General features: G+C 36.1%; 1 protein-coding gene across 2 annotated transcripts in view; it reads right to left on the reverse strand.

The window, feature by feature from the left end:
- The window catches only part of cacna2d2a (calcium channel, voltage-dependent, alpha 2/delta subunit 2a), a 177,953-nt gene that overhangs the window by 126,793 nt on the left and 24,375 nt on the right, over positions 1 to 26,785 (reverse strand). For both annotated transcript variants that reach the window (XM_043241387.1, XM_043241386.1), the window contains exon 3: positions 4,766 to 4,882. In XM_043241387.1, the coding sequence (XP_043097322.1) occupies positions 4,766 to 4,882 (117 nt within the window). The remainder of the gene's footprint in view (positions 1 to 4,765; positions 4,883 to 26,785) is intronic.

A 26,785-nucleotide genomic window follows, 5' to 3' on the forward strand; every position in this document is an offset into this window, starting at 1 on the left:
CACGATATGATGAAGTGCGCGCGCTCTAATGCAATACGCCTGCTTCCCTCGCGTGTCTGCTTACACGATGTCATACTGGATTTTCACGTGATGCATCTGTGCCAGTTCATCATATCGGTCCTCATCAGAGTCCACCGGCCGCTGGAAATGATGCTTTCGAGTCTGCTTGACTGCATTAGCTTGTATTAGGAGAGAGAGAGAGTATGACATCACGAGCCTGTTAGTGACATAACGTAAGTGATGCCATGCGCTGGGTTTGATTGACAGATTCTGTTCTGCAGTATCAGCTGGTTTGGGCAGCAATCCATAAAAAGAGAGAGAGAGAGAGAGAGAGAGAGAAAGGGCGAGAGACACAAAGCTGAGCTCAGCTGCGAGCCGTACGGCTGCAACACTGTTCGTTTACATGACAGCTTCCCCAGCCCCGGCCTTGACATCTGTCAGTCACACGCACCGCGGTCACAGTAATAAAGATTTAAGAGCTTCTAAAAATACGCGGCGGGACACTGACACACAAGCGCTGGTTCCGTGTCTCTCAGCGAGCGCAGCACTTCACGAGGAGCCCGTCTCAGATCATTAAAACTCTACTAAATGCAGCCGCGGACAGGAAGCCGCTCGTTTCAGGACAACATGGCCGACCCAAACGCACTTCAAGCTTCCAGGGTAAAACAAAAAAAGGCTGGAAAGAAGTAGAGCGGAGAGGGATCTCATTCACGAATGCAACCATTTATGTCCATCAACCATTTAGAATCCATTTACAAAGGTTCGCGTAGAAATACGCTGTACATGCAAATGCGGTAAGAGCTGAAATCAGGTTAAATAAAAATCGAGCCAATGCAACAGTTTTGGTGAGAAAGGTTTGACGAACGAAGTTGACGTGCACGTACTTCTATGCTGCCTTGCAAACAATTGACATAAAAATGTGTTAATTAAAAAGCTATCATTTCATAATAAAGCGTGCAGATTTATTATGCACAACTCTATGCAATAAATATTTTTTACTATCAACAATTCAAAACAATTAAGAGAGTGAATTTGCTAATTAATCGTATAACACAGAAATATGTTATGCATACTGCATAATAAGCTAAATGTAACAATATATTTGAGAGTGGCGTGCTAGTTTTACAGAATGGCTTTATGAACAGATTATGTAGATACTTGCTACTTATACTGCCAATTCAAAGCTAAACATTTACATTCAGAAATAATGTACACAATTTTATTATGCACAAGATTTGATATGATTTTATGAATGATTTACCCAGAAATCCTCTATGTACAAAGCCAAATCAATGAGACAATTAACGTATAGATTTTACAATTTACACAGGCATTAAATAAGTACACAATAAACTCAATTTAAATGTAAAAATTTCAACTATTTACACAAAATGCAAAAACTATTTACGAGGAAACTGACACAGAGCCAATTCAAACAGATATTTATGTAAGAACTGTTTACGAGAAATCCGTTTTTAACAAATTTACAAATAGTTTACACAGACATTCTTTCTGATTGCATTTCTGCTCATTAATAAAGCCCTCCTGGCAGCTTTGGTGAACTATTTTTCAAAGGACTACGATTTGGGACACACTAATCTTAATCTCACATATTATTTAGGGCAGATAGGACGTGAATTGGGGCGCGGGGGTCTATCTTTCACACTCATTAGCGCTGCCCTAAAGAAGCAGGTGTGAATAACCGGGTCAATGCAGGTGTGGACCAGTTTCTCAACTAATCTGTAACTTACCTGCAAAATGCATTTCTTTTACTCAATTTTGTTCTTTTCTTTTCTTTTTCTTTTACTCAAACGTATATATATATATATATATATATATATATATATATATATATATATATATATATATATATATATATATATATATAAATAACTGTATATATATATATATATATATATATATATATAAATATATATAAAATAATATATATATATATATATATATATAACTGTATATATATAATATATATATATATATATATATATATATATATATATATATATATATATAAACTGTATATATAATATATATATATATATATATATATATATATAAAATAACTGTTTAATACATTAAACCAAAATGAATAACTATTATAGAAAACCCTAATACATTTTTGAATTCATGGCTTACGACTTTTCACTATAGCTTTCCTAAGTTCTGTTGATTTTGTGCATGCTTTTCAATTTTTTATATATTCGTATTTTTTTCGACTGTGAACGATTATAAGATTGCAGCTAATTTGTTGACACTCAAACACTGATTCAACAACCATAAATCACAATACAAGATTTAATATGATCCATCGATGTGCTTCTATTAAACACTGTCAAAACTCATCCCCTCCAACTCTTCATCATGAGATTACAAGACGTCTCCTCGTTCCTCTCTTGCTTGTTCTCTCTTGCTTTACCTCGTTCTACATCCTACGTCCTACATCGCTCGCTCTTTCCTCTCGATTTCTCCCGTCTGCAGCTCATTTTGAAATCAATGATTTCAGAACTTCATTTCCTCGCATTTCCTGACGCCTGAAGGGCCGTTCTCATTCTGGGCCCATTTTCTCTCTCTCCATCTCTCTATCTCGCTCGCTCTCTTTCTCTCAGTTGTCGGGAGTCTGCTGGGCTTTGGGTGATGGTTCGTCTAGTCGCCAACACACTGCTGGCCCCGATAGCAGCGGGCCCTATCTTTAACCGTTCAGTCAAGAAAGCTGTTCGGAAGCACTCGGAGCACTCCCGCTTTGTGGCCAACCAACTCAATTCCATAGCACTGAAACATCGGCTCCGTTCCAAACCCTAGCGAGCCGCCTAGCAAGACGGCAACGAGCTACACTCTTCAGCAGGCAGCAGGCAAAATGACATTGCTTTACCAGATGTCTCATTTTGGCACACATTTAAATCTGCATCACTTGCATTATTTGCGGAAAAGCCAGTCCCAAAATGCATTCTAATGAATCCAGAATGACGAGGGAAATATAGTTTGATTGCGTTTTCTGAACAGAACTCCAATTCAATCAACAAGCAGCATCGTAAACAAACAATTTTTCATTAGTAGAGTAAATATAAAAGTTGCTGGTAGAGATGGGCCAGAATTGTTGAGATGGTATACAGAAGCTAAAGTCGAAAAACAAGTTTAAGGCAAGGAGTTTGAGCACTGAAACATATAGAGCTAGGATTATTCAATAATCTTGGCTCATTTTTTTTTAATCATCAGCACTTTGTCTCCCACTGTCTCCCTGCTTTTTTCTGGCTTTCTCAGCCAACTTCTTGGATGACAGAAGACTGTTATTACAGTTTTTGGTACACCAGACAAAACATTTTGTTTGTTGTTTGGCTTTTCATAATGTGGAGTTTGGAACTAGTACAATAAAAAACATTATTTAACTGCATTATTTAACATTATTTAACTGCGCTTCTGTTTGGATCTGCACATTTCAATTACGATGTACCTTTAAGGGTCATTTTATCAAAATCAGTTTACATTATATATTTTTTTTTATGTGTATTCTGAAGGTTTTACAGATGGGATTGGTATTTAAATTTACCAAATTAATAAATCAAATGATTTTTTCTTTCTTAAAACGTCTTTGTTGAGTGATTGATTAATTGATTGATTGATCGATTGATTGGTTGGGGCTGCTGACAGTATTTTCTCTATGGAGTGATAAAAAGTCATGCCTATCTATAAATAAAAAAAACAACCTTCAAATAAGTCAACAAAATAAAACTAAAAGAATTTTGAGCTTGGCTATGTTCTTTTGTTCTGGAAATGTATACATATTAAGGCACGTTCTATTACATAATGCATTAAACTTCATGCAATCATTATTCATGCAATCATTCGACCAACCATGAAAGTATGGTGATATCTATCGGCTCCATTTATTTACGCTTTTCATCTGCCTTAATATTTTTGCAATGATGCTTATGAAGGTAACGCCACTTAAAGAGAAACCGGAGAGAAGCAAATCCTCAGCAAGGTAAATAAAACTCTCATCCGCACCATCAAAGCAACATTAGTGCAGTTGGGATGCATTAGAAGGTCGCAGACAAATTAGGGAGCATTCAGCGAGCTAGCACACCAGAATGTGAAGCAGTCTCCTGCGCTTCTGCGTGGCATGACTCACATTAGAGAATCTCAGCTAATCTCGCTCGAACACCAATTTATGATAAGAAATTCCGAGTGTCTCCCAGTGAAAGACCTCGGGCGGTGTTCATATGCTACTTTTAGTCAAAAGTACTGAAGTGCTTTACTTACCAAACACATGATTCATTTCTGAAGCTTAATAAACACTCATTTTTCAGCTGTAATTGTCACATGCGCCTGCACATTCCCCACGTTTTAATCAGCCGCTGAAAGACTCAAACCAACACAGCGAAAGGCACTTTAAGATCTTCAAAGAGTACCGTGGTGCAAACAGGGTAGTACCATAGCACTTCTTATGGAAATATGTAAATGTGATGCTCTGTTCGTCCTCGAATTCATCTTATGTAGCTGTGTCATGTCCTGTGGATCTGAAGAGGGAGCAGATTGGAGGAAGACAAACTCATTACCTGCTTAGTTAAGCAGGCTAATAGAGAACAGTGGGCATTGATAATATTTTTTTTTTAGAAATCCAATTTTTTTTTTGATTAAAAGAGACAGTGGATCGATTCCCCCTTTTAATGCAACACATAAAGAGTTTTACACCGCGATTATCATCGGCTCGACTTCCTGCTGGGAGGGAGCGATTGTTAGCGCGGCTCACCTCCAGAGCTTTGCGTTTCCTGTTGAGCAGTTTGGCGATGTCTCCTGCCACCTTCTCCACCAGCTGCTTGGGGGTATTTCGCTCCACACCGAAATGATTTCTCTTGTCGATATAAATCTGCGGGAGGCAAAGGTCAGAGGTCAGGCATGCAGCGATTTCCTTTGTGATCAAGCACACAGAATTTTGCAGCCAAAACAAAATGTATTTTGATATTTTACGTATGATATAGATATAGCTGCAAAACTGTTTAGATTGTACATATGAAAGCCAATACAATAAGTAAAATGTTAATTTTCTCATATATATATATATATATATATATATATATATATATATATATATATATATATATATATATATATATATATATATATATATAGATATATAGATATATATAGATATGTATGTATGTGTGGAGGTACTTGGCCTTTCAATATGGTGTGATAGCAAAAATTTTAAAAATAAATTAATTAATAAAAAATTCTAACACTGAAAATCAACCTCTCTCATGCTATTTTTAATTCTAGGAATAAAGATACAACCTAAATACCTGATATACCTAAATCAACCCAAATTTTTTACCAAAACACAAATATGTAAAATGTTTTATTGACTTTTCATGTCATAAATTAAATCATTAAATCACTGAAACAGACCATTGAATTAATATTAATCACCATTTTAATGAACTCTTAAAAATCTTAGTAGTATATTAGTTAATAATATTAGTTAGCAAGTCTCACATTGCTATTTTTGTGGTAAACAATCCATGCATGCAAGTCAATCCACCAAAATATTTTTTCATTCGTAATATTTAATCCAAATCTGAAAATGCTCCTCCCCGCTAAAACAACATGCCTTCTCTGATGACGTCAGCGTAACATCCTTTACCACGCCCTCCAACTGTCAGAGTACATCCAATCAAATCAGAGTAGGAAAAACAAGCGACGCCCCCTGCTTTCCTCATTCAGTGTTCTGTTTCTCTCAGAAGTATGTCATAATACGCAAATATAAAAATATATGCAGACTTCCAGTTCACGCAGACTTTAAGCAAGCATAAAACTAGTCTACTGGTACACTGTTAAAAAAAAACGTAATTGTCAAGTGAAACCAAAACTAACATCATTACACTATTGACAATTTCATAATTGTTTAGCTGATTATTTTATAATTATTTAAATATCTAATATTTTAATATATTTAACTTTTTTAATAAGGGTGAAATGTGTTTTATGTATTGTTTATTAATATAAATTATATAGTTAATATACATTTATTAATAATATATATTTTACAGAGAATATTAATATATTTTATTAATAAATATAAACATTTGATAATTAACAAATTATCATTAACATATTTAAATAATATTATGTATTCTATTTAATACATACATAAATATCTAATATATTTAATTTACTTATTCAATAATAATGTTTGTTTATTTCTCTGATAAGACTGGCAGCACAGCAGCATATACGCATGACATACTAATAAAATGCATACATTTAAATAACATTTAAAGTTCCAATATGATTTTAAATATTCCAAAATATGTTGTTATATTTTTTAAAAAAAAAGTAAAATACTGCACAGGCATTTATCCAAACACATATGAAAAAATATATGTTTGTTGCATTAAAAAAAACTGTCATCATGAATTTAACTAAATTTAACAAAGTGAAAAAGTGTTCAAGTCAGGACACAGTCTGATGTGGACTTATGGGTCAGCATTGTTCCTAATGTCAGCGCTTTTCAGCGGTGATTTACACACAGCAGGTCTGGTCTTACAGTCTGACTCAGCACACTGCCGTGCCGTCCACCGTAATCTGACCCCCTGGGACGCCCACTTATCCCCTCCACCCCAGGGACTCCATTACCCACAAATCCATCTATGTCAAACTGAGGACTAGGCAAAAAGCCAATAGCAATCTCCCTAGAAAGAGGGATCCGTTCACACACACACACACACACACACACACACACAGAGCTGGCGGAGGCTTTAGTAAAGGCCTGGGCCTCTAACACCGCGTCTGAAGCTGTATGTTCCCCTGTTACCAGATAATGGCTAAAACACAAGCGCTGTTTTACGTCAACTTGAGTGAACTGGGACAGAGCTGGCGTCTGTGAGAAACCACTGCATGGAACGGGCTGGTCGACTGGAGAGGGAAGGGACATTAGTGTAACCTAGTTTTAAAACTGTGATACTTGGTATTTTTGGAATACAATTATAAAGCCCTTGAAAAAGTCATTAGCGTGTTTGATATAAAACACACAGTTATGAGATACTAATCTCATAAAACAAGAACACACTTCTGATTTAAATCAGTACACACAAATTAAGATGTTCACGGTTTACTTTCTGTCTAAGAATGTGATCAAGACTAAAATATAATGCAATTCAGTCAGAACACTAATACTGCCCCCTAAATGCCAAGAAGGTCAATAACAGCATTAAAAAAACTAAATCAGATCAATTTGGTCAAATGTTTGGAAGCACCTAAACCACAAAGTGTTAAATAAATCAAAACTGAATACAAACTCTTTTAACTCATCCAAATAAACAAACAAATACATGCATTTAGGCTTGACTTTCATTTCATTTTTTATAAAACATTTTAAAGACAACAGTACATTTTTTTATTATAACTGAATAAAAACTTAATAATAAAAAATAAAGTAATAATAATATTGTAAAATATGTAATACCTAACATATCAAGCATTTAAAGGCTTGACATTTAGCTAATTATATTACTTTATTACGTATTTAAATAGTGCAGGACTAAAAAGAAAAAAAACATATATATGGTCAAATATATATTTTTATAACGTTTACATTTTGAAAAAATAATATAAAGGCAAAGCAAAGTGAACCAATAAACATTTTTTTAAATGCCCTCGATATGTTCAAAGGAAAAGAAAAACAGCATTTAGATACACGGCCTGTGCTAAAACCTCCCTTATTGAGATGCAGTAGGCTATTATTAACAAAACAGGTTTAAATTTAATCTGTAAACATTTGTATTCAGTAAAGTGTGAAATGCTGGAGTGACTCACGGACTTTAGCTTTCAGGAGAAGAAATTAGGTCAAAATGTAGAGAAAATAATACACTTAAATTGTGTGTGTGTGTGTGTGTGTGTGTGTGTGTGTATGTGTGTGTGTGTGTGTTGAGATGGAGGAAGAAGGAACAGCAGGCAGGAGGGTCTGCTGTCTGGGTCGGGCCAAGAGATCTAGATGAACTGGGCCAAACACACTCACACCACTGAACCAGAGCGAGCAAGAGTCTGTCCAATTCAATATGCTCCCATTGGCAGTCACACATCACACACACGTAAGTACATAATGACACTCTCAAACAAACACACGCAACACAAACTAGCGTGATCTCCAATAACAGGACAGAAACTTAACACACGGCGTCTCATTAGTGAAGAGACTCGTCCCAGTATGCCAAACTGAGACCGTGTTAGTATAAACACACAGATGGTGCAAGAGAAAGAGAAGAAGGGAAAGAACTCAAATACGGTCTGAGATCACACGAAATGCAGACTCTGAGAGGAAGAAAGAAAGAAAGAAAGAAAGAAAGAAAGAAAGAAAGAAAGAAAAAGAAAGAAAGAAAGAAAGAAAGAGCGAAGGAAATAAAGAAAGAAAATCAAGAGAATTTTATTTTATTAATTCATTTTAAAAAGAAGGAAAAGAACTTTTTTGTACATTTATAAATAATTATATTCATTAGACAAACAATTTATGTATTTAACTATATAAGGAAAATAAAATAATTACAAATGTTATTTTATGGTGTATTATTTCTGTCTAATATATTATAATATTCTTATATACTTTTTGTTTTGTTATGTATTTTCTTGTTTTCAACAAGTATCGCAGTCTTGAGTGTTTGACAAAGAAATTATATTTCACAGCATTTAAAAATATAAATATTACATTTTTTATCTGCATTGTATGTATTTATCTAGATTTGTGCACTTCAATATATACAAATGAAATTCTAAAAATAATTTTTAATTCATAACGTAAAAAATTACATGCACTTACAAATCACACATGTATTAGCATTTGACTAAGAAATGGCAAGAAATACAAAAATATTTATACACAGTATATGCATGTATATATTTGTATGTACCCATAAATTATTTTTATAATATACCTAATATTTAAGAATAGAATAATTATATTGTTAGCTAATAATAAAAAATTAAGCTCGCTTTCCCATTAATATTGCCTTACTCAAATATTTGAGTTATCATAACTTGCTGGGTCTACTTAATTTGATTTGTCATGGTATTAAATGCGCTTGTTGATATACTGTGCGTGCTGGATGAAGAACGTCAGAGGACTGTAAAGCCACGAGGAGGAGGAAATGATGATAACCTAAAACCGTTCTCTCAGTAAACACTTCAACAGACTCCACCGTACCTGCAATTACACTCCAGCAGATTTACTTTCCCGCCTGACAGCCGGTTTCCCTCCTTTCCAAACAACGCAGACAAAGCAGCAAAGGAGTTTCAATTTGACCTTGTGTCTTATTTTTTCGCCGCAAAAAGATTTGTATGAGGCTTTCTCTTTTTTTTAACGCGACTGGCTCGCGTCGGGAGAGAAAAACGGCTCCGCTTATCAGCCCATGAAGGCAGACTGTTGACAGAGACAGATGCTGCGTCATTAAGGAATATTAGTGGACTCCGCCGAGCAGACAGCGCACGCATCCCGCCAGGCACAGGAACAGTTCAATAAAACAGAGAGAGAGAGAGAGAGAGAGAGAGAGGGAGAGAGATGGCAAAACTCTGAGTCAGACGGTGCTAAAGGGAAGCAGTCAATGGAAGAAAAAGATACGGCCTCCAGAGATTCGAACGGAGAGATTCGATACAGATGTGGCGAGACGGAAAGGACTAAGGGACTTGAGTGACAAGAAACATACATAACGTGAGCGCTGCTCCCGCAGAGACTGGACACAACAGACTAATAGAAAAGGAGGTCTGTAGATCAAGCAGGATAAGAGCAGGCGGGGAAAGAGAGATGGACGTCTGTTGTGAGAAGACAGGCATGGCTGCTGCTTTATCTCGCTGTGCTTTGAATGCCGGTGTCTTTAAGTCAGCATAAAACGCCGTTTAAATTGACTTAAGAGAAGATTCAGAAGGGCTTTTGTTGAACTGCACGGTGACGGGTGTTGGAAGGGGAGGGGCTAAACATGTGAGGCCTTGATGACATCGGCGGAAAAGGAAAGTCGTTTGAGAGGCGGAGCCGGTTCGGTGAAAGATTGCAGATGAACATGGAGAAATACCAGCACGTAATAAATCGTACGCATACATATAAACACAAATACAGTAATATTTACTATATATTTTATTAAATAAATATATTGCATATTTCAACTTGTCCATACTGTGTTCATATTGTACTGCAAAACACTTTGGCTTCTATTGAGGCGGGTAAGGTTAGGGACAGGTATGGTGGTGGGTTAACAGTGTAATTATAAATGTAATTACAGAAATTAATTACAGATGCAACTACATTTAGGTATTTTTACATTTTTACATAATATAGTGCAATATAGAACCGTGTCTGTACACAGTAAGTACACTGTGTCAAATTAATTTAAATGTAAGTACACAGTAGTTAAGGCCATTTCATAGGAAGTTGGACCCGAAAACATTTATAAGCAGCAAAATAGCTAAAATTGCATAATAAAGACATCATGCTCGTCTTTATTTAAACCCTTGAGGTTTTAAAATTGCATCATTGAAGTCAACATAAAATGCTGTTTAAAGAAATGTATTTACTTCCACAAAAGGACATTGAACAGGACTTTTATTGAATGGTATGGTGTCTATATGAGGGGCGGTTGAAGGGGAGGGGCTAAAAATACGAGGCCTTGATGACATCAGCTGAAAATGAAAGTCTTTTGAGAGGCGCAGAAAGTTTGGTGAAAGACTGCAGATGCAGACTAAGGAATGAAATGTGAACGCTCAACATGACTGACGGGAGGATTCTCTTCGCCTGTCACACAGACAGATGTGATTTGTCATCTATCCAGTGATTTCTGACAGGAAATAGGGAAATTTTAGACAGCAGCCTAACTAGCTGCAACATCCTTAGTTAACATGTTTCTCAGAGAAAAAAAGCACACAGAAGCTCTGTTTCTGTTTCTCTGTGCTCTTTTTACACTCTCTGTGGTTTATTTGATTATTATTATTAGATTTGATCATTATTAACACTGCGTCATACATGCATGTAGTTTTTCTGAAAGTCAAATTTTTTTTTAACTTTCCATTCAAATTAGACTCATTTCAAATGCCAAGGCTATAACAACGAAATTACTTACAACCTAAATAAAGAAAAAAACTTTTTTGTGCAAATTTATACAATTTCATTTAAACATTGTTTGCATGGGATATCTACCTAAGGAAAAACTTAAAGACAAAAGATGTTCTGTTTTGTTCATATCTCATCTCAACTACTTCTCCTTGATAAAAAAACAAAGTACACTAACATTACTAACCCTAACATTATTAACACACTAACATTATTAAGGTACAAAATTGCAGGTAAAGAAGATGCCACAGCAAAACAAAATTCTTTTTCACAAAATAATAAAATGTTTGTTTAAGGACCTGATTTAAAAAAAGCTTAAAGTTTATGTCTTTATTTAAATCCTCAAAAAACTATGACGAAGTAAATACTGACTCTAAGACAATAATAAAAAAGAATATAATAGGGATTTTAAAAATAGAAAGAGAGTTGAAAAAATTCAAGAAAGTTTTAATGTGACCTTCATAAAAGAAACGGGAGAAAGCTGTTATCTACTGTTTTAATAAAAACCAACTCTTGGGGAAAAAAAAGTGCCTGAAGCTAAACCTGCATGTAAATTCGTGCTAGTCTTTGGCTGAACTCTATGGCAGGGATGGCAATAAATCACAACTGCTTTCAGCGATGATGTGTCTGATTGAGCCAAACTCTGAAAGACATCACATTAACTGCTGGCTCGTGTCACTGTTTATGAGGAAAACTGACCGTTTGAGCAGATGGTGTATTAGATGAGCGTGCCGATGCTTAGCACCAACTTCAATTCACTTCAGCAAGCCTTAAAGTACACACCATCAGCTGTAAAACAGCCCGTTCAGAAGGACAGATATGAGAGATGGAGTTGCCACGCGAGAAAAAAATCTATTTCTTCGTCCTCATCACTTCATGGTATCAGTCTTTAAAACAGATATGAACGTCAGCTCTTTATTAACTCGCTGATAGAGGGGATTGTGTGAACATCATTTCCTGTGCTGGGTATCTTTTTCCCTCTACTTCTCATTCACTGTTTCTTTCTTTCGACTAGCATAAAAGTTGACTCATTCATGCCTGATTCATTTAAAGGCGAAGCGAAACTCAGTCAAAGATGAACCTGTTACCTAAAATATCTACTTTGCTAATACGTTAATATGTAAGTAATTGTTGTTTAATTTCAATATAAATTTAAAACCTTCAAGTAGAAATTTCCATATATCTCACATGTTAATGGCCATGACATGCAGGAAAACAAATAATATTAATTTTAGTCATCATTTTATTTTGCTTTTTTATTTTATAATTATTCATTTATATTTAAATATATATTATTGTTTATTTATTAAATGTCTGTTTTTATTTTAGTTTTACTATTTTTTTAATTATTTAAAAATAATAAATATATTACATTTTATTATATTTATATAATAAATAATTTATATTACATTTTACTTTATTATTTCAAACCTTTTTTTGCTATAAATTGCAATAAATATATACCAATATCTACAAAAAAATAAATAAATTAACTATACTATACAGTACAATAAACAGGAGGGCAAGGGGCTGATGGAGGTTCAGGTTCGGTGTGGATATGGGTGCATCTAAAGTCAATGTCACAACACAGGATGCAATTAAGGAAAATTGTGCTGTAATCTGTCAATTACGTCTGAGTTCCTTGGATAGAGCTGATAACTAATTAATGTAGAGAAGGTGGAAACAGGAAACCAGCTGTGACACATAAGTTCTCACACACACACACACACACATAAGCAGACAAACACACACTTCAGGCTGTCTTTGATTGAGTTTGACACACAAACTCTCTCGGCTACAAACCCCGAAGCCTCCCCTTGTGAGCTGATTGTACCGATAGCTAGGAGTTATGTGTGTGTGTGTGTGTGTGTTGAGCTCATCATGCTAATCACTCCTCTATTTCCTGCTTTGCTGATGAAGGTCGTCATCTGTCCATCAACGTGAGCGCAATCCATCGACTGCATACATTTAGTCTCCTCTCCTCTACTGAATCAACGTATTAATAAAGGCATTTGTTAAATCATCTTTCTTAATATTGCTCGTACTTGTGCTTAGAGATCTCAAAGGGGTCGTACGACGCCTTTTTCTGTTTTTTCATTTCTTTAGTGTGGTATGTAGCCGTTTAGAGTTACAAAGCTCAAAGTCTCCCACAAAAGGATTTATTCTATCTAAAGCAGATATCTATAACGCATAACGCCCCCACATGTCTACATCAAGATGTGGTGATATTTGCATAATGCGACCCAAGTGTTTATGCAAAGAAAGAAGGCGTGGTTTCGGTAACGCAGTAGTGTCGATGCAGTCATGTCAGGAGATGTTGTGTGTTTCTGTGCCAAAGCAAAAGCACTTTCTTTGGCTTTCCGAATGAAGACGCAGTTAGTAATCATTGCGATTAGAACAGCACAACCCAGATGTTCGAATTCATGCAACACATTTTACGGATGACAGTTTCGTGCACCTATGAGTGCAAAACTGGCAGTGGAATAGCTATTTCTAAAAAAAGAAATGGGTCAATTCTGTCTTTGCTCGGGCAATCTGGCGCTGAATCAGCAACTGTAAATGTTCTGTAAATAGTTTAAGTATTTTCTACTGAATGTAAACACACGCAATTGAAACTAACGGGTTTCGCAGCGCATTCTGCATCCTTAAGAGAGAGAGAGAGAGAGAGAGAGAGAGTGTGTGTGTGTGTGTGTGTGTGTGTGTGTGTGTGTGAGAGAGGGAGAGAGAGAGAAAGTCTCGGCTTGTGTACTGCAAATACTGTCTGCCACACGACTCGGGCTCGAACTGATGATAAAACTAAGGACATTATTAGCCGTCTTTATTAAGCTGAAGCTCGCGATAATGAAAAGAGGGTGTTACATTTCCGACACGCGCCTGTGGTGGTCGGCCAATCACAGCGCACTGTGTCAGCTGGCCAATCAGAGCTCTGCTTGTCGGAAGGAGGGACTTTGTAGAAAACAACGTGTCGGAGAGAGACGGGGGAATAAAGGAGTTACAATAACGTACAGTATTTGACAAATAATGTGTTTTTTTAACATTAAAGCATTTCTGCTTATTCTGTTACACCAAATAATGATCTTTAAAAATGCATCATACGACCCCTTTAAAAGCAAAATGATGAGACATGATGAGAAGTGCGTGCTTGGTAAAACCACCTAGAATCAGGCTGGTGTTTTTCACACACGGCTTTCATTTGCTTCAGTTGTTAATGTCTGGTCTCGTCTCCATCTCTTTCTCTGGCTCCTGTGTGAGAGTCCGTAGCCTGCAGGCTTTTACTCAGGGTTGAGCTAAAATTAAAGTGTGTGTGATTAAGAACAAGAGCATGTTTAGATGTTGCTCCTAATTGTTCGCGATTACTGAACACCCCGAAAGCCTTTTTTTTTTCCTGTTTCTGTTTTGGATTAAGTTGCTTAATTTATACCGAACGTACTCTCCCAGAACTCCCAGAAACAGATCATACCTCAATGATTCATCATTAATCCTCTCTGGGCAGAAGACTGAGGCATGTTTTGTGATTGTCCATATGGATGGACCCAAACATAGACTTAATCTTCAAAGAAGGCAGACTGAATTAAGATATCACTCGTAGTATCATCGCGAATACATGTGGATGGAAACAGGAACCTCGAGCTAATCAAAAATAATAATAATGTGCGGTGCTGGGACACGCAATCAAACTGCCTGATCAAAACGCATTCGCAATCCTGTGAGGAAAATTATATCACCTAAAAGTTGATCTTTCAGCGCTCAGAAGATTATTTGTCATGCCTTATTTAAATATAAGCTTTATCTCGGATGTTTCTTCTTTTAGACGAGTCTAACGGAGACATAAAGGTTCAACCGAGACCATCATTGGCATTCAGTAATAGTACTTAGATAGATAATTAATACGAATTGCAATACCTAGATAATCTGGATAATTTGTTGAATAATCTTCATGCTGAGATCTTTTACGTTTGGTTGCAGACATTGTTATCTGCAGTCAAAATCACCGTTAATGTTCAAAGAATTTAAGCAGAAACGATGAAAAAGAGATTTAAGAAAAGTCTCAATTTGCTGTCCCATTTCTGTCCAGTTGAAAAATCTAGGTATTAACAATGATTTATATTTCCCTACATTGAGAAAAAAACTATTTTCACTCAGAAACCGGTCCATTAAATAAATAATTACTAATTATTTACACTTTTATGAATAAATAAAAGTATAAAGACTGTATTACCCCAATAATAATACTTTGATAGTTATTTTTTTCACTAAATCACTACACTAGACATCCTAAGTCGCCCATAAAAATATTTTGATCTAATTTACAATCCCAGATGTCCATGGTCACTCCATAAAAAGGCATTTTCCTTCTGAAAATGCATAAAAAGATGACTTCAGATGACTTTCGAGAGCTGTTTCTGCCTTCATGAAGGGATTTAGGAATTTTTTTTCCCACCTACAGAGTATGTACGGGTCAGTTGGTAAAATTACATACGAATGTGTCCTTGGACAATACGTGAAAAGACCGATGTAATCACAGCCCCTCTTATCTTTGAATTCTGTCGGACGCATTTCTGTAAATGGCGGCGAAATGTCACCAAACGAGTCCCCTGCCACCTCAAATGTCAAACGAATTTTAAACGCGCAGCCATTGCCCTTGTGCGGGCTAAGTCAATAAAGTTAGCTCTCACTTAAGGAAATATCCCTGTCTCAGTCCATAGAAACCCGTTCAGATATGAAGACATTAAATTCAGTTTAGAGTGATTTATTCAGCTGCGCAATGAGGCATGAGCGAGTGAGAGAACCAGACCGGCGTAATGTATACCGGGGGTGGACTGCTTTCAGCCCCGTGGACAACTAATGACGGGATGACCGAGAAGTTTGGGAATGTTGGAAAAAAGCAAAAGAAAGGCAGGTTAATGTCAACGTGAAACAGCATTCATAACCCATTTTACTCCAATAACAGAGTTTTAAGTCTTTAAAGACAGATCTGTTGTGAGCCACAAAGTTGTTAAATGAGGCGTATGCTTTTGTTGAAGCTGTTTGTTAGCGTTATTTCAATTTATTTCTATAATAATTGTTTAAAACCTGCAGAAGTTGTGCTGAAAAACCACATTACCACGAAGCTGTGCATACAATTACAACAATCATAGAGTAATTTGCACCAAAAGAACTTGCAATCTTCCATGAGGCAGCATGAATAATGCAGTTTGTCTCACTATACTATCAAAATATTAAATATGCACATATTGCAATAAGCTTAAAATGTATTGTTTCTATAGAAATAATCACCAACTTATTTTTTTGTCATTTGCAATACATGGTGTATATTTTATTTTAACAAAGACCACGTGAAAAATATAAGCTAAAAAAAGTGGGCTGTATGGAAAAAAAATGCAGAATAAGACCTTACTTTAAGGATAGGATTTGGCTGATTAGTAAAAAATAACTGTATAAATTCTCTCTCTCTCTCTCTCTCTTTCTCTCTCTCTCTCTCTCTCTCTCTCTCTCTATATATATATATATATATATATATATATATATATATATATATATATATATATATATTTCAAGGAAGTAAACTTCATGTTGACTTTGACACATAAAAAACTGCAAAAAAAAAAGCTAAAAAATTTTTAAATATGCAAACGCACATGACAAAGCCATTTCACCATGTTACGGTCCAAATCATCCCTACTGGCTTTTTTGCCTCTCCTTCTTATCCTGATAAGTGAAAACATAATTTAATTGATGGCCACATACTGTTAAATTCAAACCGCAAAAGAACACTGCTTTACAGCTCGTACTCTGACAGGTTTGCAAACCCAGACAGCCGAGGAGGAGGAGGAGGAGGAGGAGGTTGATGAAGGCTTGCCAGATGTGCATCCCGCTGGTGAAACGACAGGTCTGATCTTCCTTTAATTGCTCGCCATTATACCCCCCGAGGAATGCAATTAACACACGAGGAATCTTTTGATAAATCGGAATTGAGCTCGTGTCCACTGATGGGATATTTTATTTGAATCCAAAGTGCGTCTTTATCTTTAAACATGGCTCCAAATACACACAATTAAAATGATCTAGATTTCTGGCAAGAGCTCCTAAATCTGATCTGATGTTATCAACTACAAAGGCAGTTTGATTTTTACTAAAAACAAAACTGCATTGAATACTTTGCATTAAAAATGGTAATTGGAATGCAAGTTTTGGCAAACCTCGCTGACAAGGTCATTGGAGGAAACTATTATGACTTGTTGAAAACAATAATTGGGGCGAGTTGTTCCAATCACCGTACAAGTGCGTTTGACCTCCGCGGCAGAACGAGCAGTGTGTTTACCGGCCCTTCACAAACAGATTTCTGTTCAAGTGCAGTATGAAGATTTCAGAAGACCTCAGAAGGGCTGTTGAAGCTCATAAGACTGCAAAGGGTTACCAAAGGATTTCGCTACACAATCAGATTGAAATCCAGCACCGCTGCTTCTCTCCGCTGGAGTGGTTGTCCTACAAAAATAAGTCCAAGGGCACACGGCAGAATCCTCAAACAATCGACGAATAACTCTAGGGTGATAGCTAAAGATCTGCAGGGATCCCTCGCACTTGATAATGTCTGTGTTCCCGAGCTGACTAGAGGAAAAACACAGAAGACTGCTGTTCAGAGGAGGTTCATCGACAATGAAAGACGCAATAAAATGAAGAAAAGAAGACGCCCCTGCATATACCTCATCAGATCTGACTGTATCAGATCAGGGGGAATTTCATGCATGTGCACATTACATGACACACATGCTTAAAAATACAAATACATTAGGTTTTTGTATGAGCAAAAAGGGTTTTAAAACCAGTTACAAAAACAAATTACTGTAAGTAAATGTGTCACACATATATTCAATAATATATATTATTAATAAATGTTAACAATAAGAACAACATTATTAATATATTAGTTTTTTTTAAATAGTCAATAAATATTATTATTATTATTGCAAGATGCAATAACAATTCTCAATTACAAAAACAATAAGCTTCGATATTAATTGCAATGAGTTTTTTTCAATAATTTTTTTTGTCCATTATTTTGGAGTAAAAATATATACTTGATGGGTTTTGTGAGATTCTTTAAATTAATTTTTTTTTTTTTGAAAATGCAAAATACTAAGTCTTCATTAATAACCGTTTCCAAAGATTTCCAAAGTCTGACATAAAATAAAATAAAAATAAATAAAAAGGGAAACACACATGACGGCAAGCTTTTCCATCAGTGACCTTGACGGTTAAAGCCTTCAGAAAACACCTGAATTACACAAATCGACTCTGCAATCACTGCACTGCACTGAGTGCGTACACCTATAAATGTATTTTCAAACATAAATTGCGTTTATGCATAGATATACTGGTGTATAAAAAGCATTTTCATATATTATGTTTTGGCAGGGATGATTGACATCTCAAATATGTATAAAACAAGCATTACAAAGCAGCCCTGGATATTTAAATACTATGTGACACCAGTGTTTAGCATAAATGCACAAACCCACACGTTCAACGTGTTTTCCTGGCGAGGCAGATAGAGCGAGCAAGAGAGCATTGGGAGACAAAACGAGCAAGTAATTAAAGGGACGTGCCGCCCATGTAAAACGCCAATAGGGTCAGAGCCGTTTAAAAGAGACTGGCGAGAAGAGAGGACACTTAAAGAGAAGTGTAAGGAGATAAGGCTTTTAGCATGCTGTGTTAATGCGTGTGTTCCTTAAAAGCAAATAAAAACCGGACGAGGACTTTCTGAGGAGGTCAGGAAACAGGCGATCCATAAGAAATCTTCATTTTCTTAAAGGAACAGTTCACCCATAAATAAGTGTACTGTTATCATTCGCTCACTCTCATGTCACTCCGAAGCTGTATGACCTTCTTCTGTGCGACCCAGTGCTATTTTAGTATCATTAGCTATGACTGCATTCATGAATTTTAGCCGAATTCAGGGGAGGAAAAACACTGGAAGGAAATGCGTAAATATTTCATAGGGTCTCAAAAAAGTTATTTTTGTTGGACTTTAATAAGTTGCTGTTTAATTGTGTAAGCTTCACGATTCGAATTTATTACACACTCTTCTTATAGATGCAATTTATTTAGCCAATAAAACTGAGTTTAGAAAAATGAAAACAGAAAAACAATAATTTAAAATAAATATATTGATTTTAATAGTTCAGTCCCAGAAGCCATCCCATACGAACCTGGACTCTCTACCCTAGTGATGCTGGGCTCGCCAATGGCGGAAAAACTTTTAGAGTAATAAATAAATAAATGTCAAACGCTAATTTCCAATAAATTAAGTTCATAGGTGAGCTCTAGAGCCGTTTGGGTGCAGTGATGAAACTTTCAGTGAGTGAAAAACTGAGTCAAAAATTAGGAAAGGGACTGCAAGATAATAACTGTAATAAAACTTAAAAGGCTATTAATTTAATAAATATGAGCGCTGTATGTTTCAAAGTCTGCCTCTTGGGTCTTTGTGTGCTGTCGCTCTCAAAGCAAGATTTTTGTTTCAAAAACGGCCTGAATGTCTGCTGTTGTCAAAGACCAATGTGAAAATCAACCCAGGTTTCTAAGTAGCAAACGCACAGAGTTGTAAATGTGAACTTGTGGACCGGCTAGAAGATAGTAATAATGTAAACAATTAATCAAATTTAAACTCTGAAAGCAATGTAAGTTGATTTGCATGAATTAAAACTTTTCCATGAAATAAATCTTTTCCAAACATAATGACCAGATGCTGTCAATGCCAAAAATTTCCATCGCAAGCATCTATACAACTTATGCATTACATTAGAAGTCAGAAGTCATTCATTAGATTTATGTGAGGAACAGAGTGAAACTGAAGGAGTTATTCATGCACATGTAACTGAGATACTTAAAAACCATGTTTCGTGTGAATGACATTAAAAACAATCGACTGATGTGTCTTTTATTAACTTAGCTTGAAACATCTTGAAACCTCATGTTTCAATGTACATGAATGCATCCCAGTCACTATTAGCTTACACGGGACTGAATTAGAAGTGCAATCAAAATTGGCACGTCAAGACAAGTCTCCACAGTTCAGACCTCATCAGACCTCACTGATTTTTATCATGGATCTCACAAATGACAAGAAAAATAAACATGCAATGCATCTTGAGGTGTTATTTGAATGCACATGCATCCCAGTCCCCATTCACTTTCACTGTACGGAAACCAGCAGCCAGGATATTCTCCGAAACATCTCCTTTTGCGTCCTACAGATAAAAGCAAGGTTTGAGACGAAGGTGAGCAAGCAATGACAGAGCTTTAATTTGCGGGTGAGCTAACTCTTTAACTCCGTCTCGCACATACATGCGCGGCGTGACCTTCGCGTGCAAACCGACGGCTGCGACAAAAGCACAACGCTGACCTAGAAGAGCGCGCAGACCTTTGCAGCGTGACGAGGTAATTTCACCGCGTTAGACCAGAGGCCGGTTTACACCCTACCAGGCCATCTCCAAACCGCCGTTGCCATGGAAACCAGCCACTTAATGACTGATAACGGCAAACGACCAGGAAACGAGCAAAGATTGAGAGCGCGGGAGAGAAAGAGAGAGAGATATTGCGTGGAACAAAGACGGCAATTTAGTATCGGAGGACAGCGTGAAGCCCGATTATGTCGTCAGCGCAAATGATCATTAATTTCCCTCTGTCCAAGCGGCGAAGATTAATGCCTCGTTCTTCCCACCATAGCGATGGAGAGGGAACGTACCACTTAGAAACACCCCTATCTCATCTACAACCTGTACGGAAAGAAATAAACAGCGGTGCTCGCGATTTCTCAATCGTAGGGGTGATTGTAAACGATGGCGCCCGGGTAATATTAATACGCCGAGCGCTATCTGCATTTCAGCGCCGGCTGGGTCTTTATATTCAGTGTCAGAATGAATTAAAAGCCACTTAGGGAGTGCAGACATAAACTATTAAAACAAACTCATTTGGAGGTTTGACTGAAGACGTGACCGGCGCTCATTTCTCTGAGCCACTATCACAGAAGCTCCCAGACGTCCACGGAGGGCATCATAACCCTGGGGTTCTTCTCAAATGCACTACCATTTCTGCTCGGGGAGATTTTTTACAGACTGCCATTTCGAGATATTCGCTCGGCTTCAAATGTGTAATCTAAAATGGCTTACCTGTGCCAGAAGTGCTTTTATGAAAGCTTTGATTTCTATCTTGCCTTGTGAGAGCTGTCGGAGGGTATTTTTGTGATTTTACGGCACATTATGCCAAAAAAGCCGCCTATTCTGTTGCGTCTAGAAAAAAAAGCATCTAGAAATCAGTCGCAGTCGTGAGAAATAAATAATATGTTAATCCCATGCATCACGGGAGCTCAGTTAACTGAAATAACGAAGGTGGGATTTTTCTTTTTTTACATTTTATGTGTGCTAATAACCTTGAAATTAACCCAAGACTATAGTGGGGTTTGTGTCAAGTGCCACTTCAATATTAAAAAAGCTATTAAAAACAGTACTTTTTCAATTGTATTCAAATGTGCACATTATGCACGTGGTGTCTTTATGGATTATAAGCACACACACGCACGCATAAATAAATAAAACCTAGAAGATTATTAACCCCCTGGAGTTGGCAAACACGGATCAGCGTTTTTGACGCGTCTTCTCTTGATAACGCTTAAATCACACACTCAGTTTTTGTCATACAGATAAGAGAATTAAATCAATTGAATCTGTAAAGGGTCTACTTTTATGTGCGTACACACATAATAACGACACAATTCTGTGCGTTTATAAAATAAAGGAAACAGACGGGGTGCGCTGACTGCCTCGTTTTGTAGTTGGAAGTAATATATCTAACTGCAAAATGAACTAGCTAATTGAACATCTAAAATGATTCTAGATATAAAACATACGTTCTCCTCTCACCTATTGCATTAAAATATTGTGACATTTCAAAGAAGCTCACTAAGCAGGCAATGAATTATGGGTAATTTTGCTCCGCCGATGTGACTCGGTGTTCACCTGGCCGAGCGCGGCTGATTCTCTCACAGCCCTTTTCTGCTGTTTATCAACCTCAAACCTATAATTTCACCCCACTTTGATATTTAAAAAAAAACACCCAATTACGAAGCGATTAAATTCGCCCGGACACAAAAGCAGAGCTCTGATAAAAGGTGTAGAAACACGGGGTCATTCGCCACGGAGCCGCAGACTGCTAAATACACAGATAAAAAGGTGCTGCATCACTGTGACGAAAGTGTCATCGGGAAACAAATGAATGGGGCTTTTAGTCTTTTTTTTGCGTTGTTTTTGAAAGATTTTGCAAATAGATTAAAAGCGAGCGGAAATAAATCGGACGCCGAACTGAAAGACCGTGTCAAAAAGTCTATTTCTGCGTCCGGTGAAATGTTCTCTGAGAGTACACATGAAGATCACTGGGATATTTGTTGTTGAGTCATCATTTGGTCTATAAAAGGGGGAAAAAAACAATAAAAGTTAAGAAAAACTAAACTTGTCACCTTAGCAGCACGAATACATGCATTTACAACATAACTGAAAATCCAAGGGACCTTTTTAACCGCAGTGCCGTCCAAAAAAACTGCTTGAAAATCACTCATTATGCTAATATCGTCTTTTTATTAGCTTCTTTTAATTAGCACGTTTTGGCCTTATTATGCGCCGTAGCTGTAAGTGGGGAAAAACATTATTTGTGGATAATTTTGACAACAATTACCCAAAAACTGAGGTAGATAAGCTTAGATGAATGAGGCCTTTGATGAATCAGTTCCGAAAAAGATAAACAAACCGTGTGCTTATTTAAAGAAAGCAAGTTGGTAATAATATAGCATAATAAAGCTATTTTTTGTAGATCAGATCATTTTGACCAGGAACACCGCAAGTGTAACCAGGTGGGGAAATATATATATATATATATATATATATATATATATATATATATATATATATATATATATATATATTTTTTTTTTTTTTTTTAAATATTTTTGTAATTTTGTTGTGTGAGCAAACCTGTGTAAGCAAAGTCTGTAAGTTTAATGTAACCTGCGTTAAAAATACGAAAAAAATATGTTAACTGGGTTAAAGGTTAAGCTCTGTTATCAACATCTGTGACAATTACAATTGAAAAAAATCAACTCGTTAGTAAAAACAGGCAAAACCTGCTTTGGGTGTGTGTTCACAGTGTGTGTGTGTGTGTGTGTGTGTGTGTGTAATTGTAATGGTGAAATGCATGGGTTGATTTATTTTACATGTCAAGTATTGCAAAAAAACATCAAAATGCACCCTTTTTGATAAGTTTAGTCACCAATATTAAACTTTATATATGTTAAACTGATTAAACCGCTTGCTAATGCTGCCTGTGCCGAGTTTAATCCAATGTTTCATCTTTTGCAATGGCCAGGTATAGCTGGTAATCCTGGTAACTTTACAGATGTATTCATATTGGTTGGCAATGCATGTCTAGAAGCTCTTCCAACAGTGGTCTCACAGCTAAAAGATGGATTTAGGCAACTTTAAAGCTCAAATAACATACTTTCAGTACGGAAGAATGAATATAAGCGGTTTTACGCCGCGCATTTCCGCACTGCCTTTCATTACAAGTGCATTACTGTGTACTTACTATGTACGTTTTGCTTGCGTTTGCGAAATGAAGGACTAGTTCGAATGATTATCTGAGCGGCAATCAACATTATACGGCAAACTCGAGTCTGTAGAGTTCGTTTCGAATCCGGAACATTCCTTTAAATTGACAGTCAACCCTAAAAGGATGCAGAAAACCGACACTATGGAGTGTGTCTGATCCGTTTAGACTCCAGGAAACTTTCTGCTGCTACGAATTCCACAAAAGCACTCAACTTATCCCCGTCTGGAAGAGGAACAGAGCGGCAGAGACAGCAGCCGAACATGGCCGTAATGCAAAGATACATCTCGCATTTTAACATTTTACAAAACAAATGTGTCTTTTCTCTCCCGTGTTTTCCCCTTTTCTGCTTTGTCTTTCAGTCACATTAGAAACGAACAAAGACTTTGAAAAGCTGCCTATTGAAAATCATGTTCCTTCTTTTGTGTCTTTCATTTCCATCACTATGATAATTGCGGCGGGACAAAGGACCTGACAGAAAGAGGCAGGATCGGGGAGAATTCACGCCGCCTTCCAGACAAAACCGCAAGGATTTCACCAGCTGCGGTGAAAAAGAGCTCAGGAATGTAAAGGCAAGAGAGGAAAAGCTCTTAGAGGATGCATAACCAGGAACTAGCACTTAAGACAAAGAAAAAAACTGCAATGATGATGATGAGCACTTACTGTAAATGAAGCAGAGTCTCATACTGTACGTCTGCCACAAAACATGATGCTGTTGAGTTTAATTTGGACATTTCTGTCACCCTTTCTGCATGAATTTAGTGGAAAATCTGAGGAGTAAACTAAAATACGGTGCAATGTGTTATAAGCTAACCGAACGGCGTTTAAAATGACAAAATTTGGTTGTGATGATCAACCAATAAATTTGGTTTTGTATCATTGCCATGGAAAAAAATCATATACTGTAGATCCCCAAAATTATGTAGGGTTTTACGGCATGTTTTTATTATTTAAATAATTACCTAATATTAAAAATAAATGAATTAATAATTACGTCACTTAACAATATTTAACTTCTAAAGGATTTATAAATAATACAAAATAAAATCTTCATCGAACACATCCATAAGTTTGATAATATGATTTTGAAGAATATTCAAGACATTTAGTTTGAGACAAATTTATGATATTCAAACACACTGATATTGTATTTTTAAATATTACATTATTTTTGAGCAAAAATATGCATTTATTAAAGTTTCTATTTTTAGTCATTTTTGGAGTGAACTTATTTTATTGACATACATAAATGCTGGTATTATATTTCATGTTATTTATTTTCGCATTTTATAAAAATGCTGCATTTGGCAAAGTTTGCTGCTTTCACGTGAATTTCTGTCTTGTGTAATATTGGATTAATGTAACTTAATAAGTTACTGTCCATCGGTCATCCTACATACTACATGAACCCATTACATGACACTATAATGAGTAAAACGCATCCACGCTGCTAGTGTTTGCTTTAACCATATGATGAAGAACTCACGCGGCGGTCGTTGTAACACTTCACAAGACCGTGCTAAATGGGGTCATTCAGGAAGCCATGACTAAAAGCTGTTAATTAGAGGAGTAACGTCTCACTGGTTAACACAGACGGAGCACGCATGCAGGATATAGTCGCTTTAAAGCTTCACATAAGCTTCACAGTGGCTGTGTAGAGAGCTCTGTCAGATGTGTAGACACTCCAAAAAATTATAATAGAAGAATAGCAAAAAAGATTTTCCTGGTTAAAAGAACTCTATAATTTGCTGTCACTTAGCAAAGAAAACATATTTTGCCGCATAGTTTACATTAACGCAGTTAGAATGGAAGTCTATGGACCTTCTGAAACATGCAAATGACTGCAAATGATTGCATTTTCATATCTTATATCATTTTTGTGCATTGTATGAGGTTTCTAAAACATTCTTTTTGGTGGATAATGTTCTAGGTCTACTAATTTGATGGCCTAAATTTAACATAAAATTAATAAATTCTGGGTTTCACAAATTTTTTGTTTTATTACTATTTATTACATTATTTAACAATATACATTTGAGAAATTAAATAAAGAAAACAACAATTTTAAATTCAATTTAATATAAATTACTTATTAAATGTTATGCACTTCAACAGAAGCACTAATTGATGTATAATACAATTACACAAGAATTATACAAATAATACAAGAAATATTCACAATCCTTTAAATTGTTTAAAAGATTCATGATACTCAAAACTTTGTTAGTTAAAAACCTGGTTGTTGTATTTAGATTTTTCAAATAAAATTAAAAAATTAAATTAAATTAAATTAAATTAAATTAAATTAAATTAAATTAAATTAAATTAAATTAAATTAAAAAGCACTTGTACCTCATAAGCACTTTCACAATTTCCAAGTTTGTGAGCTTCATGGAATCAGTGAGGTTTTTATAATATTGCATGTAATATTGCAAGTTCCAAGTTAATATTCCACTGCATTTGTGGCATATGAGGTTGTTGCTATACGTTTGAAATATATTTCACGTTAATCCCCGCGCAGTGTCTCTCCCCACAGACATCCACAGAAATTGCATTTGTCCAAACGCAATATTTCTACAAACTCAGGTTGAAATTAATTTCTGGTAATCCACGTAACGTCACAGACGCAGCAGATTTGTGGTGAAGCCTCTGTTCTGATGATTGTGCATTTAACCTCGTGTTGCTCCAAACCTGTTCAAAGTTGCACTGCAGGTTGCTGTGAGCATAGAAACATGTTAAATGACAAATTACTAATTATTCCCAGTGACACAAACACACATGCTTCCAGACACACAAACTCTATTATACAGCTCAATCAGAGATTTGCCCATCGTTTTTATCATCTGCTTTCTGGGGCAAATCCTACCCAATACAAGCGGCTTTATCCCTGCCTGAGACCGGTCCAGCTACGCGCACACACACAAATAACATTATCCCTGCCATAACAGACCAGTCCAGCTAGAGATTCATAATTCATCAAGAGCCAAAGCCCTGCAGTACAGCCCTAAACACAGTCAGAGTTTATACTGT

The sequence above is a fragment of the Puntigrus tetrazona genome, chromosome 6 (genome assembly GCF_018831695.1).
Source record: "Puntigrus tetrazona isolate hp1 chromosome 6, ASM1883169v1, whole genome shotgun sequence".
NCBI classification, from domain to species: domain Eukaryota; kingdom Metazoa; phylum Chordata; class Actinopteri; order Cypriniformes; family Cyprinidae; genus Puntigrus; species Puntigrus tetrazona.